The sequence below is a fragment of the Cibotium barometz genome, chromosome 15, assembly GCF_041138505.1.
Source record: "Cibotium barometz isolate CiBa-2024 chromosome 15, ASM4113850v1, whole genome shotgun sequence".
NCBI classification, from domain to species: domain Eukaryota; kingdom Viridiplantae; phylum Streptophyta; class Polypodiopsida; order Cyatheales; family Cibotiaceae; genus Cibotium; species Cibotium barometz.
This window is the reverse complement of record NC_141060.1, coordinates 15725435-15741080: the sequence shown is the minus strand read 5'-3', so window position 1 is coordinate 15741080 and position 15646 is coordinate 15725435. Positions and strand designations below refer to the sequence as shown.

Genomic DNA, 15646 nt, shown 5'->3' with positions numbered 1-15646 from the left:
ACACCACCTCGACTGCTTCCTTTGCTCACCTCTTGACTGTGATACCATGAAAAGAATGCAAATGATAGGCTAAGTTGGAGCTCCTTACAAGCAAACTTCTTTACACACAAGCACACAACAGAGAGAGGGATGGCCGAATTTTCTTCTCTCCTTACTTCTCTACAACCATAACATAAAGATAAGTGTATATACTTTAAGGGAAAGTACTCTAGTACGAAAACATACATACAAGGTCCGTAGTGTCAACCCAACTATATGAGTTGATGCTATAACTATGCCATAACTCTAGTAACCAAAGTGGATGTCATACAACTTGTAAACCATTGGTGGCACATCAATCATAATCTCACCAACCATACCAGTGGCATAAGTGGAGAGGTGTCATCTTGGCATGTCATCCATATCTACACTAGTTGAGTTTAATATCTCAACACCAATATCACACAAGATACACATCCAGATGCACATCCATTGGCATCCTAAGAGTCCAAGCAAATATGCCTTTATTACCCCTATTGTGGCATCTTAAACCACTTGGTCGTCCAAGAATAACACCTATGCAACAAGTCAATATGGAAGAGGCACATGACACTAAAATCGCTAAACCCGAAATCCTAGAGTCCTATGAGCAACAAAGGTTAAGCCATTACCTTATTCAAGTTAAATATTTGGACCCAATCTCCAAGTTGGGACTCAATCAAGAGGACTTGACATCAATAGCCCTATGTAACGGCCATCCCTATAGAGTTATCATTGCCAAGGCCCTCACAGAGTTGTTGAACGTCCAAAATAATAATAACTTATTCTAGAAATCTACCTAATCCTAACCCTACACCCTTGACAAATGGATGTTGAATGCACCTTCTATATATAGAAGGACCATTGAGATCCATTGAGAGTCCTTCTTGCTCCGATGTTTAAATTGATTCAAATTGAACTTGTTGAGCATAATAAATGTATTCATTCAAACAGTTATGTTGAACACAAACACAAATACTTTTAAGCTAAAATAAGAGTCATTGCAAAAGAAGCTGTACAAGTTACCTCAAAATGCCAACCTAAAGCACAAGATACATTAAAGAAGATATACATGACTAGCTGTAGAGGCTTCAACCTCAAAACCAAGATTTGAGGTTGATCTAAGTGATAGTAGTGCATCAAATGTGGGGTCTTACACCTCATGGCACAACAATATCAGCAAATCTTCTACCCCCTACAAGACCAAGTGTGAAAGCATGGCAATCTATCAGGTACTCACCAGAGTAATGTATGAGCAAAAGGGTGGTTGTGTACTTGCTTGTTTTGCTTTGGTTTCTACCCTCACTTCTGGTTCCTCTTTTGTGAGAGCTTGTGGATGAAGAAGAGATGATGATGATGATGATAATGATGGTGGTGGTGGTGTTGGAGGAGACATCTCACACACCCCAACACAATCTAGTGTAAATGAAACAAATGGAAGACGATCTAGTGCATCTTGACTAGGATGATGCCCTCTATCAATCCTCATGGTTGCCTAATGTGTATGAGATCGTGTTGTTGTCAATGACACACTAATGTAAGCTCTTATTTTGTGAAGAAGAAATCCATGACCTGATGTCGCATGTGCTTGTAGCCAAGTGCTGGTGGCATAAGTGTGTGTCTAAAGGACTTGACCTTTGATGCAAAGAGAGCAGCATCATGAGTGTGCTGGTGGTCGCATGAATGTGTGTTTAAAGTTACTTGATCTCTGTAATACAAAGAGAGCAGCACAAGGTAAAATGTCTCAGCTCATGTGATGAAGTCCTGCGGCCTCGACCTCTCCTCCAATCTCACTGTTGAATCTATGAAATGATGACCAGTGCAAGCCCTGGCCCAGGACTGTGTGACCTGCAGGTAACATACTAGCTAGATGAAGCCATCTTCATGTAGATGGAGCTCTATAAACTGCCTTCTCAGTGGTATGTGGTTGGGTAGGGGACACCCATTTTTGCTGAATATAAATATACCTACCATAAGTTGTTTCTCATGACCAGGTGGACTTGCTACAATGTCACACATAGAGTAGGTTTACACACGTCTACAAAATCAAGATAACACATCAAGAGTGAATTTAGCATGCCCGTGGACATGGAGATGTGTTTTAGGGACCACATGTGCACACCTCTCCATTCTTGGGACCTCTCCTGATACCTAGATCTAGCCCATGGAGATTCTTAGTGCATGTTGACCTATCAACCTAAAAGGTTGTGGGGCATCTGGATAAACTAATCTTGATATAGGCTCATCCTTGATAGGATTGACTATGGTCCAATCCATGTCTTATGCAGATATGAGTCCGCCAAATGTCATCTCCCAGGCTCTATTCATTCCTTGTCTCGATATTGCATGGAGTTGCTAAAGTCACTAAATTGGAAGCATAGCATTCATAAAGAGACCATGACCATGTACTGTCAACCACTGTTATTACCGCACACCAAGAATTGTCAACCCCTTGTGATGCCAAATGCATAGATGAGGACGAGGCTACTTGTATGCCTTGTATCTTGGCCCCAAAACATGCATGCCCTAGAATGACACAAAAGCGACAGTTTGCCAAGTACAAGTCAAAAGGTATCACGACTTCATCACAACAAAAAAAAAAAAAAAAACTCCATACATTGTTGCTAGTCTAACTCTAGTGAATGAATAAGGGACTTTGAACTCTATTTGTAACACAAATCTCACCTCTGTCACAACTCCTAACAATACAAATCCCAACTGCGTTCGAATCTGGAAGTGTCTTCTTGCAAACCTTGATAACTCGTGCAGAGACCATGACCTTCACCTTACATTTTGGCCAAATTTTATCATAAAATAATTGCACAGAAACCTTTTTAGAGAGGTAAGTACATTTATAAGTTGTTAATGAATAAATTGTACCTTGAATATCAAAACTTGCTCCCAGCTCCCTAAAAGACCAAAAATAAGAGGAGGAGCTATTTTCTGCTATGTGACGTATGCAGACATAGAGTTCTGTAATACTACTTGTAGGAGACTTCAATGCAAGGGCATCAGAAAGATTGATAGTGAAACTATGTAGGCTTTCCTCTTTTTTGACTCTATATAGATTACAAGCTCACCAAAAAACACTTAGTTAACATTAGCATTGACTTAAAAATAGCAACATAAACACTAATTGTAACTTATACTAAAATCTTTGTAAACATCATAATTAAGCCCATTTAGTTCATAAAAATCATAATGAGCGTGCACATACAGTAATTGTTAACTTATACCAAAATCTTTGTAAACATCATAATTAAGCCTACTTAGTGTGTAAAAACCATAATGAGCGTTCACATACAGCTGTACTTTAGGTCTATAAACAAGGTAATGATGTACGTATACAGCTTTACTTGTATGAACTTCCATTATGGACTCCTTTGTAACTTATCATGGCTACCTAAGAGGGCAGCTTGTCCTCTTGACCAACTTAAAAACCCTGTGTCAGATCTACCACGCCTTGACCAATTCAAATTGCAACTTTGAACAGAATGTCAACCCATAACCCTCACTCCTGATATTAATTAAAAAGGATACCATCCAGCATGTGCAATTCAGTCTCCTCTTTGAGAAAAGGAAAGACACTGAAGCATCTTGAGTAATCACCCTTTTTAAAAGGACTAGTCAGCCAATTGGTTTGAGGTTTCTACGAAACACAAGGGTAGGTAGGACTTAACAAACTGTCAGAACTACCGGTATTGGTAGACAATTCTTAACCATTTGAACCCTCACAAACTCTTAAGTTGTCATCATAATGGTACGAAAAGGTAGGCATTTGAATGCATCACATATGCACCCATACATGTGCAATAAAACCACATTTACACATTAGCTGTATCATTGAGTATATATATTTCACAGTTACCCATGCATGTCTCTAGGTGCCATTAGGTTGCAACTCTCCCCTGTTCTGTGGCATAAGCCAAGCCCGTTCCCGTAGGGTGTTGGTGATTGTTTGGGGGGGGGGGGAACACTGGCAATATACTCGTTGCTGCTGTACAAAACTAATGTCCAATTCCATTCCATCCTGATACCTTAATGCAGAAGTTGGTTCCAAGTGTACCAAAGCACAAAATAGGAGTAAAGACTTTGTTGGACTCAGCGATATCTCAGCTCATCCCTGAGTTGTGTCTATACACCTGTTCTGTTCCATACCAAGATGGTGTAGGTTTGCAGCTTGACTGAGGAAGCTACAGACCGTGTCAAAATTAAGTGTGCTTGAAGACAGTCTTCCACCTTGCATGAGTGTGATGAAGACATGGCCAAGTATTCCTTTGCCAGCTTGCCTGAGTGAGCTAAAGACAAAGTGCTATACAAGTCTTTTCCAAGATGGACTGGCGAGGGATATCAATAATGGGTGGGTCAGCTCTCTTGCACAACAATGCATGTGCTGTACCTAGACTCTTCCATGGCTACCTTCTGTCATGCAACACAGCGAACACCCAAATGGTGATGCGGATTGCTCAGCAAAGTTTTCCCGTTCTTTGATATACACACCTGCATCCATTGTTAAAAAACCTTGGATTTCCTCACAGTGACAGGTTTAGATTAGAGGTAGGTCCTTGACCAGTTGCAGAGCTCTCCCAGCGCCACTTTTTTTAATTATCTTTTTCGGGCATAACCAGCCGCCAACGGTCGCCTCTGGCGAGAATTTGCTGACCGGCTAGGCCCTTCCCAGTCACTTCTGTGGGCAGAGCCTCTAGTCACTGCCATACCCGATGGTGCCCAATTAATTGGTTGAGCTGTTGTATTCAAATTATCATCCTCCTCCCGGTCATTGTATTCTAGTACACGCCTCTTGATGTCCTGCTTCTCCTCCAGTTCTGCCGCCTCTTTCTGCTTCGTGCTCTGTACAAGAGAGGAATCTCGGGGGATGTGCAGCTGCTTGGTTTGCTGCTTGTTGCCCTTCTTGACAAGGACACGGAAAGCCACATTATTACCACCATCCTGATCATCTGCTATCTCGTCCCCACTCTCTACATCCGTTATCCGGCTATGCTCTTTTGACCCTTCAAAGAGATTCATCGGGATCACCATGTTCAGCGTTGGGCGGGCTCGTACCTCCAGCTTGCGTGAATCAATGCTCTCCTGCATGACTGCCCTCAGCTCACGTTCAAACTCAGCCTCTTCCACAGGGTCAATCTCCATCACTTTCTTCTGTTTTACCTTAACTTGATCTTCCTCCTCAGAACCCAAGGGCTCTCCTCCAGCCTCTTCATCGTCATCTTCTTCCTCACCTTCATCATCATGTTCAGGGTACTTGTCCTCATCCAGATCATCCTCCTCCTCTTGTCCACCGTCACCCTCTGTGCTACCACTTTCTGAGTCACTTTCCCCTTCTCCATCATGAAGTTCCATGCCATTATGCCCCTGTCCTGTGCCATTTACCATCACATGCTTCTGATCCAGTTGGCTTGTTCCATTAGAGACTGCATTAGCTCCATGAGCAAGATCTCCATCCCCAGCATCCTGGTTTACACCACCTTTTACCTTCTCGGACTTCAACTCTTGCTCCTCCAGGTCCATGATAGCAAGATTGACCTCTTCAAAGGAAGCAAAGCGGGTCATTTTGGGTCGTAACTTGGCAAAAAGATCCTGCAAAAAAGGAAACCATATTTTAGAGAGATTGAGGAGTGTCTAGAGATGAAAGATTAAACTGAAACTGACAACATACCTGTAGGTCGAACTCGACATCTAAAGGAATCATGCCTTTGCTCAGCACGTATCTCTGAAAGTAGATCAAGAAGCGATCCAACCTTCGTTTGGACGAGCCTCGGTCAAAAAACTGTCCGCAAGTCTCTAACAGGACTATGATCATCCGCATGCGAAAACAATCTTCTGGTGGGTCCAGCACATCTTGCTGGCACAATCAAGTCCAAAATTGAGAAGCTCTCTTCCAGCATGCACAAACACAACACCCCACCCCCCCCCCACCCCCCCCGGTCGCATGCTCCCCCCACACACATGCTCTCCTACGTTGCAGGAAACAGCACCCTCTGGACCAGAAAACACATTTCCGCATTTTGGAGGTCGTCTAGTGAAGAAACGGCTGGGAAATGGCTAGTTCTTTGACCCAAATAAACCTTTGCCCACAAAATTAGGAAGTCGGGAAGAAAAAAACCATAGAACCACATCAGATTTTTTGCACGCCCCCTTAGAAAATGTTGCCCACTTCCATCTCAAAATCTTGCCCCCTGCCCTTTTAAAAATTATTGGCTGCTGCTTATCTCAAATGCCGGTAAAGATCCATGATTCCCACAGTCAAAGGAAAGATGGCTTGTCACAGATGTGCACCCGATTTCGGAAAAAATCAATAAATTTAAAATTTGCCCCAAAACAAAATTGTTTTTCTATATCCACATTACATAAAAAGTCTGCACCCACCTCTCTCCTACCCATATCTGACTTCCTTCAGCCACCCAAATCTTGGACATTTTGTGAGGCCTACTTCCACCCACAAAATTGTTTAAGGCCTGATTCGTGGCCTACATCAAGCCTTATCTCTCTTAATATGTCTATAAAAGGCTTCCCTCTCACCATTAAAATGTTATTTCACCAGTATGAGGCTGTTAATCCTGTTCCATTAATATGTCCATGCAAAAGGAGCTTAGTACTCAAGATCCCACATGCTTTGTTTCAATTGTGTTCCATGGTCAATCATATTCGAGCCTTGCAAGTGTCCTCTTCATCCGCTCTCGAGGAGTGCATGTGAAAGAGTATTAAAGGGAAACTGCATAAATTTTATCCCTTCTTCTCCCAATAGATTTGTCCCGAGTACTTTCACTGACAGAGTATCAATGATCTTCTCCTCACAATCTTCATCTAAAATGGCATTTTCACGTGCATCACCCAAGTGAGTGCCCAGTGGGCATGCTTCCTACTTGCAACTGCCTTCGGAAAAGAACCAGGTAGAGTATGGCCCGATTTGTGCAGTTTTGGTAGCCCAATAAACACCGGAGGTACGTAGGACATGGACCAATAATTGGGACACGAGTTGAGCACAAAATGAACACAAGAAGAGACGCTTTCGATTTAAAGTCGTAAAAGCACAAGCCAATGTCAACCAACCTGAAACCGACTTTCTATCAATTCCCTATATAAAGACCAGTCAAGGGTCAGTCTTGAGCAGTCCGATACATAGGTTCCCAAGCCAAGGCCAAGGGCAGCAACAACCAACGCGTTCTAGATCACCACAGAAGCTGTGAGGCAGCAAGACCGAGCAGCCCTCATGTGTTAGAGCATGCAAGTAGAGTGTAGGAGATTTATACATTTTGTAGTGGACATGTATGTAGGAGTTGGGCTTTATTAAAGCTAGGCACAATAGGCATTAGTTAGATGGCTTTTAAACCTTATAGCCACTTTTATAGGGACACTTGGCACACTTTACTTGGACCCCTTATGGGCCTTTATTTTAGGTGTAAGGCACAAGCAGTGCCGCACTGCTATGACCAACGGGCCGTGCTGTACGCAGTTGCGTAGGGTGGCTAGCAAGCAGCACAAAGAGTGCTGTGGCAAGAGGCGACAGAAGCATGGCAGCAAGCGCGCTTGCTGCAAAGCAGGCGGCGTCAGGCCAGCAAGTGGTAACACAAGCGTGGCCAAGCGCTGCAAAGCAGTTGCATATCAGCAGGCTGAGCAGCAGCACACAGCAGCATATCAGGAGGCATCGAAAAAGTATATCAGCAGGCGGCAGCAGTTGGTGCTGCTGCAAAAACAACAGCGGTGCTGCTGTGGCGGCAGTGGGCAGTGCAACCGGCGGAAGCCGCTGAACAGGGCGCTGCACTGGTGGAAGTGGGCGGCACAACCGGCGGTAGTGTCGGATCACAGCACTGCACGGGATGAGCTGGCAGCTTAGGGCGCTGCACAAGCAGGAGTTGACACGTGGAAGTACGTGCTCCTACAGCTAGTGGTGGTGAAGGGTAGCTATAGGCATGATATCATTCTGCATAGGTGGCTCCGACATCGATGGGATCTACTCAGTCAACAAAAAGTCAAACACCATCAAAGCAGGTACATCATTTTGAACCCTCGAAACGAAAAAAACCTTGAACTGTTTCTTGTGACTATGGATACAGTGCAATTCTACATTCTTGTTACGGGTCTACATACTTTCAGGCACACAGTACAATGTTGGGAGACGTGCTCCAGTACTTGTGTTTGCAGTAGTGCAATGTGGTTTTTGCATTGTTGAGCAATGATAGCTCAAGAACAAGATGTATTTGGGGTGCTCACCGAGGAGGACAAGTTGGATGGAACCAACTACTCGTTATGGAGCTTTATGATTTGGAATGTGTTGGTAGCCAAAGGGCTGTGGAATATCATGTAATGGTGAAGACCCAACAACAATTCAGCCAGCTAAACCTCGTAGAAATGCAGCACAAAGGGTTGCATGTGTTGATGCACAGGTTGCAGTCCCTCCTACTACACATGAACAAAGAAGACGGGATTCCCATGATGCCCAAGCGATGTCCTTGATAGAATTGTCTTTCAAGAGATCCATCATACCACATATATGGTGATGTAGGTCTGCAAAACAAGTATGGGACACACTAGATAACATGTATCAAACAAGGAATGAAGCATGCGTTGCATATCTCAAGAAGCAGCTTCATATTCTTGAGATGCATAAGGGAGATTTTATGACAGAGCATCTCACCAAGGTCAAGGATCTGAGAGAACAATTGCTGAACATTGATGAAGTTAACGGTGCATCCACTCATCTGCAAAGAAGTTTTTTTTCCGTGTGTCTAGTGCCTCTGCGTATGAACGGAATCGGTCCACTTATGGCTTCATCCATTCAAACAAATCTAGGACATTGGATGGAAGAGGATTTGGTTTCCTCTCAAAGAAAGATCGTTCTTATCGTTCACGCCCATTACAAATGTGGGATGTATTGGAGGAGAAGGAAAATGAGGATGAAGCTATAATTTCCATGTAGCATATTGTGCCACTTCGCCAAATATTGATGAAGTCTAAATCTCATCATAATCAATGTAAGGTTTCAATGATATTTTCAAATCCAATGGCTTCTTGATTGTTGGACATTCCCTTCTGAAACGCTTCAGCTGAGCTACCAAGTGAACAGGTTTGAGGTGTGCAAGGAATCTGGCATTGCAGTAACAAACTGATTTTTTTAAGACAGCCCAGTAAAACTTAATCCATGGGCCATCAAAATCTCTGTTTGTCACTGTTTGAGAAACATAGCCGAGGCCCATAAAGACTATAGAGAAAAATTGATCACGGTGAGTGAAATGCTTAAAGTAGCGATCTAATTTTCTTTACGATAGGGTAGAGGGAGTATGTTTTCTGTAAATGCTTAAGCTGTAGGTATTTTTATATCCAACTCGTTTTTGTTTTCAGTATATATACTTATTCCTACACACACACACACAAAAAAAAAAAAAGTTTCAGACAACTGCCCCCAGAGGGCCAGTCACTCTAGAGGAATGGAGTCGTCGATGTCGAGGCTAAGTTTGTCTCTGCCCCGGATCCCTGTTAAGGCCCCTCTCCTGGGTCCCACGCAGTGGCTGGGAGTGTTCGATATATACCCATGGCGGTTCATGGCACGGATGAGAGCTCTACCTTACTCACCTTCTCTATTGGGCTTTGTGGTAGACTGGATAGTGTAGAGACCCCCTTAGAGGATTTCAGGGCATGCACCTTGCAGAGGGTGAGGGTGATTGGTTTTCATGCACGAGTGGCACATCGACCCTCCGCCCGCCAAGGTGGCCGGAGAGAGACCCCCCCAGTTTATGGATTTTGGAGGCCTGGCCTCTCACGAGTCTCCAATGGGACCCAAGAAAGTGGACATGGCATTATCCAGAAGACAATGAGAGATGCCTGGCACCCCCTTTTTTGCTTACACTCCACGGCTGGGCCGCAAGATCCAGATGTTAAAGGTGGAGGGCACTCCAGCAGCAACAAGACAAAGGCTCTCATTTTTCTGGAAACGGCTATGGGGTAGTTTTCAGCTGTGAAAGATCCCTCCTTTGGCAACAGCTGACACATAGGAGCTTGGTAGTTGGCACTTCATTGGACCGGCATTATGTTAGAGATGTGGCCATCCCTAGGAGTCCCAGTGCCATTGTCCTTTGGGAATGCCCAAAGGCTCAGCAGGTTTGGCAAAGGATCCTACACATTTTCACTATGGTACAGCCCCCCGCCTGTTTTGTTACGTGGGGCACAGTTGCCTGGGCCACTGATGCCACGATCGTCATGCCATATGAGGTGGAAGGTGGGGGACTACCCCTTCAAATCTCTCACCTTCGTATTTCTGCAGTGCCAGTGTAGCTCTTCCTACAGGTCACTAGACTCCTGGTTCTAGCCGAAGAAGGGAGATTTGCAACAGTACAGCAGCGTGGCATATATGGAGAGCTCGATGCAACGAAGCCATCAAAGGCACCCTCACCCCGCCAGCAGAGTCTATCCGGAGCATTTGGCTCAGCATCATTTATACTCTGCGTGAACGAACATTTTTCCCAAGGGGGCGGAGAGAAGAAGGGGGGGGGGGTTTGATGATGTTTCAACTCTTTGTACTTAGGCTCTGATTCTATGTTTCCAATGTAAACATGTGCATGTATGATACCTTATTTCTTCCTAACAAAGCACTAACTCAGCCTACCCCACATGTTTCCTAGGAGGTTGCTTCCATTTCCTAGTATGGTTTTCCTGCACTAGCCATTTCCAAGTAGGAAACGTTTCATGCAACACACACACAGGTGAGCACGCACACACAAACACACGTACATGCCCACACACACATGCACACCCATGCGCGCACACACAGCCATGCATACCCTCTCGTAAACTTGAAAAAAGTGCCATATCCACAGTCCAAAACCACTTAAAGCAGTTTATTGTCTTACCTCAGGTGTTCCATACCCAAAGTAGATAATGAGATAGAGAGTATCGAATATAGCACACGAATCAATGAGGCGGAAGTTGTAGAGCTCTCCCAAAAACCGCATATGAGCAATGCGTTTTTGCTGCATCCCGTATTCGTTCTGCTCGAGACCCACTCTTATTTCTTCCAGGACCTGGGAAACAACAGGCAATGCACTGATCATACAAGATGAATGAAAGAAATACATGAAAGGAAAACTCTCTCTCTCTCTCTCTCTCTCTCATATGGCTCGGATTTGACATTCCCAGCTCAAAGCTCCAGTCCTTGTTTTCTTTTGTGCCATGATGAGATTACATGGACACTATTGTATCACTTTTGGTCTCATAGACCCTTTGGGTCTTTTGAAGACGTTTAATATAAATTCTCTCTCTCTCTCTCTCTCTCTCTCTCTCTCTCTCTCTCTCTCTCTCGGACACCTAGAGAGGAGAGGATCTTCCGACTATGCCACACAGAGGTTGAGACGGAGGAGCATTACATATGCCGCTGCCCAGTATACTATGAGATCCGCGGGAGGTTTCACTGTCTATTTCGTGAGGGATTCGGTCCACTCTCTAGGATCATTGACTTCCAGGACCAGCGTTGCCTGGGCCTCTTCCTGCTTGAGCTCCGCAGACATAGGGACACCTTCTTGAGACACAGGCCCCAGCCACCCCACCCCCTCCCTCCGCAACCAACCATCACCAATTCTTCCGGACCCAGGAGGTGGAGGACACTGACATAGTGGATCTTGTGGACCCTCCACGAGCTGCTCTGGACCTACCCCCCGCCCGAGAGGAGTTACCTTGGTCCGAGCCTCTGCACTCCAACGTGCCCGACGCCCTCGACCCCCCCGTCGGCCACGATCACCTCATCAGCACCAGATCCAGGACATGCTCCACCGCCATCGAGCTACCTTTCCACATGACATAGCTGAGGGAGACCTCTCGGCCATACTCGTCAATGCTTGACATTTTGGAGAGTGGTATACCATTACTCGGAGCTGATGTTGCTCCCATGTTTTTATGTTCTTAGTATTCCATGACGAGTTTCCATGGACAGTTTTGTATCACCCCAATGAGATAGCTATATTTATGTTTTCATTCTGTTTTATTTTCCATTCCATGATGAGATATGCCATGGACATTATTGTACCACTTTGGTCTCATAGGCCCATTGGGTCTTTAGTAGACGCTTAATATATCTTTCTTTCTTTCTTTCTTTCTCTCTCTCTCTCTCTGAACAGCAACATAGTCTGAACAGGAAGAGAGCCCTTCAATTCAGGGGTTACCATGGCAGGAGCAACACCCAAGGGGAAGACTCGTGGAACAGCCCGGGAAGGCCGTACACGTGGTGAGCGTGGCGGGAAGTACTCTGCCGTATGGACCTACCTCGAAGCGGCACCGGACAGCAAGCAAAAGAAAGCAATAGAGGTGTTGCAGGACATCTCTAAGACCCACGAAAATGACTTCGAGGGGGCCCAAAAGACCACACAAGACGCCATGGCAATGATGTGCACCGAGCTCGCTGAAAACCTCCACCGGAAAATGGAGGAGTGGAAAGAGGAAGTTTATGAGGAGATGCGAGCGCATTTTGCCTCGTGGAAAGCAGATATTGAAGAGTGCTTGCATGAGCGCAACAAGGTCATTGCGGAGTTGCGGGACGAAGTGGCCGCTTGCAAGAAGGAGATCGAGGTCCTCAAGGCGGAGCAAGGAGAAATCAAAGAGGCCATGCCCGCACACGTCACTAAGGAGCTTGAAGACATCAAAACACATGTAGCAAAGGAGATCCAAACATGGGCAGCGGTGGCCAAGAAGGCCCAAGAGGAGGTGCAAGCCACATCCGAGTGGAATGAGGTAGAGAAGAAGCACAAGCCACCGACGAACAAGGAGGAGCTCGTCAATGCGGCCATGGAGGAGGAGAGAAAGTGGAATATCCACGCACGTCACGTGCGGGTGGTGGGATGGAAGGAGAAGGATAGCCCGTTGGAGGATGCCCAGGGCATTTGCGGGCGTATGGGAGTGGCCGACACCTCTATTATTGTCCGTGCATGGAGAGTAGGGAAAGACATTGCCAAGGAGTGGCCACTTATCCTCAAGTTCGCGGACCTAGACACACGGTGAGGGTTTCTCTCCGAGAGGAGAGCCCTCAAGGGAGACAATCTACCTTGAGGATGATCTCACACCAGCCCAGGTAGCACATCAGAGGGAATGTATGCTGTGGATTCTAGAGGCCCGCAAGGCAGGCAAGTGGGCAGTTTACCAGGATGGTCGTGTGATCATCACAGAGAGGCACCCATGACCGGACGCGGCCTATGAGACACACCTGAGATTTGCAGTGTGGAACTGCAATGGGGCGATGAGGACAGATGTGGGGATGTTTGAGGAGACTTTCAGAGGCAGAGACATTGTACTTTATACAGAGACACACCAGGCCCCGAGCACCCGCTTACCAGAGGTCAGAGGCTACAGGTGGGAGTCCACTTGCCGCCCTCAGGCAAGGTCACGTGGAGGTACTAAAGGATCTGGAGGAGGGGTTGTCCTTTTTACAGGGAGGAGCTACAGCATGTCATGCAGTTCATGAGGAGAGATGAGGAGGCCTGTTTCATGTGGATCTGCATACATACTGATCGGCCACGTGATATTTATGTTGCCATATGCTACTTCATGCCGAAAGACTCCACCTATGCCACCCATGCAGAGGGCATACCTCCCACTTTATGAGGATGTCATGCACTATTCTAGCATTGGAGATGTACTGTTGGCAGGTGACTTCAACTGCGTACGAAACAGCATCAGGTGCCCTTTTTTGAGAGTGATGAGCCCATGTACAGCGAGGTACATGGACATTCACCTCTCTCATGGAGTCAGATGTGCTATTGGCCAAATCCGCACGTCTTCACATCAGCTGAGGAAAGAGACCGATCGATATGGAGCCATCTCCAGTTGGCTCTCTCAACAGGAGCCAAAGACTGAGGAACACTACATATGTCGGTGCCCAGTGTACTCCTTGGGTTTTTTCTCCTCGAGCTGCGCAAACACCGAGACCACATCCTACGCTCCAGACAGGGGAGACATGTCCAAGACACAGGCCAGCGCACCCTTACCGACTTCTTCAGAGCAAGAGCAACAGCAACCCCGCGCACCGTTGACCACGAGTCGACTGGGCCCATACAGCCACCTCGAGGAGTCACCTTGAATAGAGCTGGAGAGCTATGTAGAGCACGGTGTCCACGACCCGTTGGGCCGCGGCCCTAGCCGAGACATTATCAGAGGATACATGGGATATTGGCACCACCTCGGCGCTTCAGCCTGTCTATGCTGGATTGACCTATGCAAGACATTATGGGATGAGTCTATCTCAACTGCTTCCCATAGCCTACCATTTTTCCAGATCCACACTTTTATCAGATATGCCTTTTTCTGGTCTTTGTATCAGACAACTAGTTCCTCTTTGGCCACATGTTACAGCTAGTTGTTTTTCAGTTTATGCTTTTCATTTTCTACTCGGGACATTTAGTTTCCTTGAGTTTTGGATGTATTGGTACTTTTGTCCCATAGGCTACTTTGGCCTCTTGTAGACGTTAATATATCTTTCTTTCTTTCTCTCTCCAGATTTGGGGGTGCAGGCTGACGACTGGCCCAAGCAGTAATGCCCAGCGTTGTTCTGATCTCACCCTCTATAGAGGGATCGCAGACACATTTGGATGCATTGCAGCAGTTTTGTGATGAGAGAGACCTCACAACCAATCTCGGCAAGCCGCAAAACCAAGGTCATGGTCTTAAACACATCTTACATCTGCCCTATCTTTCTTGTGCAGGAGAGCCCAGGTTGAGATAGTTTCATCTTATGTATACCACAAGGTTACTTTTACACGCTTGCTCTTTTACATGAGACCAGTTGTGGAGGCACGTTTGGCGAGAGGATATGCATTTTTAGCCCTAGAGAGGTAGTGTTTCCAGGCCCATTTCCAAGAACCACGCACCAAATGTTGGCTATTTGATACCCCTAGTGCGCTCAGTAGCGATGTATGTGGCCCCTTCTAAGGACCTGACCTTAGTGAGGAAACCTGGAAGAGCATAGAGAGACTCGAGGTGATGATGCTCTCACATATGATCGTTAGTAGGCCATCCATGCCAAATGAGATTGTGCTAGCAGAGTTTGGAGCCGCACCTTTGTTCATATATGCCCTCTTTCAAACCATTACTTATATTCATTTTGTATACACACTTGACATTGGCCCATGCAGGTACATCAGGATGGACATAGCAGATCATGGTACTCTCAGGTGGTTGATTGGTTCGATGAGCACAGCCTCCAGAGAGTGGTGGACCGCCCTCCAATACACCTTGGACTCTCCAATTTTGGATCTCTCATGGTAAGAGATCAACCGTCTTATATGGTTGGACCTGCTAGGGCTCCACACGAGCCGGACCCACCAAAGCTCCCCACGAAGCCTCAATTATATAGAGTGCATTTTTTAACTTTTTTAGGATGAGTTCATTGAGGGCCAAGTGTACTTAGAGATGCACATGTCGCATGCCATGTAGATAGCAATTGGCCAACTTAGGGCATCATCACACTGCCTTAGGGTTCCGTCTAGCAAAGCCGAGGGCAATGTCATGTGCATGCACATGGACATGCTCATCCCATGGTTAATCCCTGATTTGCAGCAGATAAACACACCAGTTAGAGCTAGAGGAGGGCACTGGAGGACACCAGAAAAGGACCCCTATGGATCAGGACAAG

General features: G+C 46.0%; 1 protein-coding gene across 2 annotated transcripts in view; it reads right to left on the bottom strand.

Annotated features, from left to right (window-relative positions):
- Window positions 1–3502: 3502 nt before the first annotated feature.
- Window positions 3503–15646, bottom strand: part of LOC147631003 (regulator of nonsense transcripts UPF2) — an 88805-nt gene continuing 76661 nt past the window's right edge. For both annotated transcript variants that reach the window (XM_086809333.1, XM_086809334.1), the window contains exons 15-17: window positions 10884–11054; window positions 5696–5881; window positions 3503–5616 (exon numbers count right to left, since the gene is read on the bottom strand). In XM_086809333.1, coding sequence (XP_086665459.1) covers window positions 4624–5616; window positions 5696–5881; window positions 10884–11054 — 1350 coding nt within the window. In that variant the 3' untranslated portion in view covers window positions 3503–4623. The remainder of the gene's footprint in view (window positions 5617–5695; window positions 5882–10883; window positions 11055–15646) is intronic.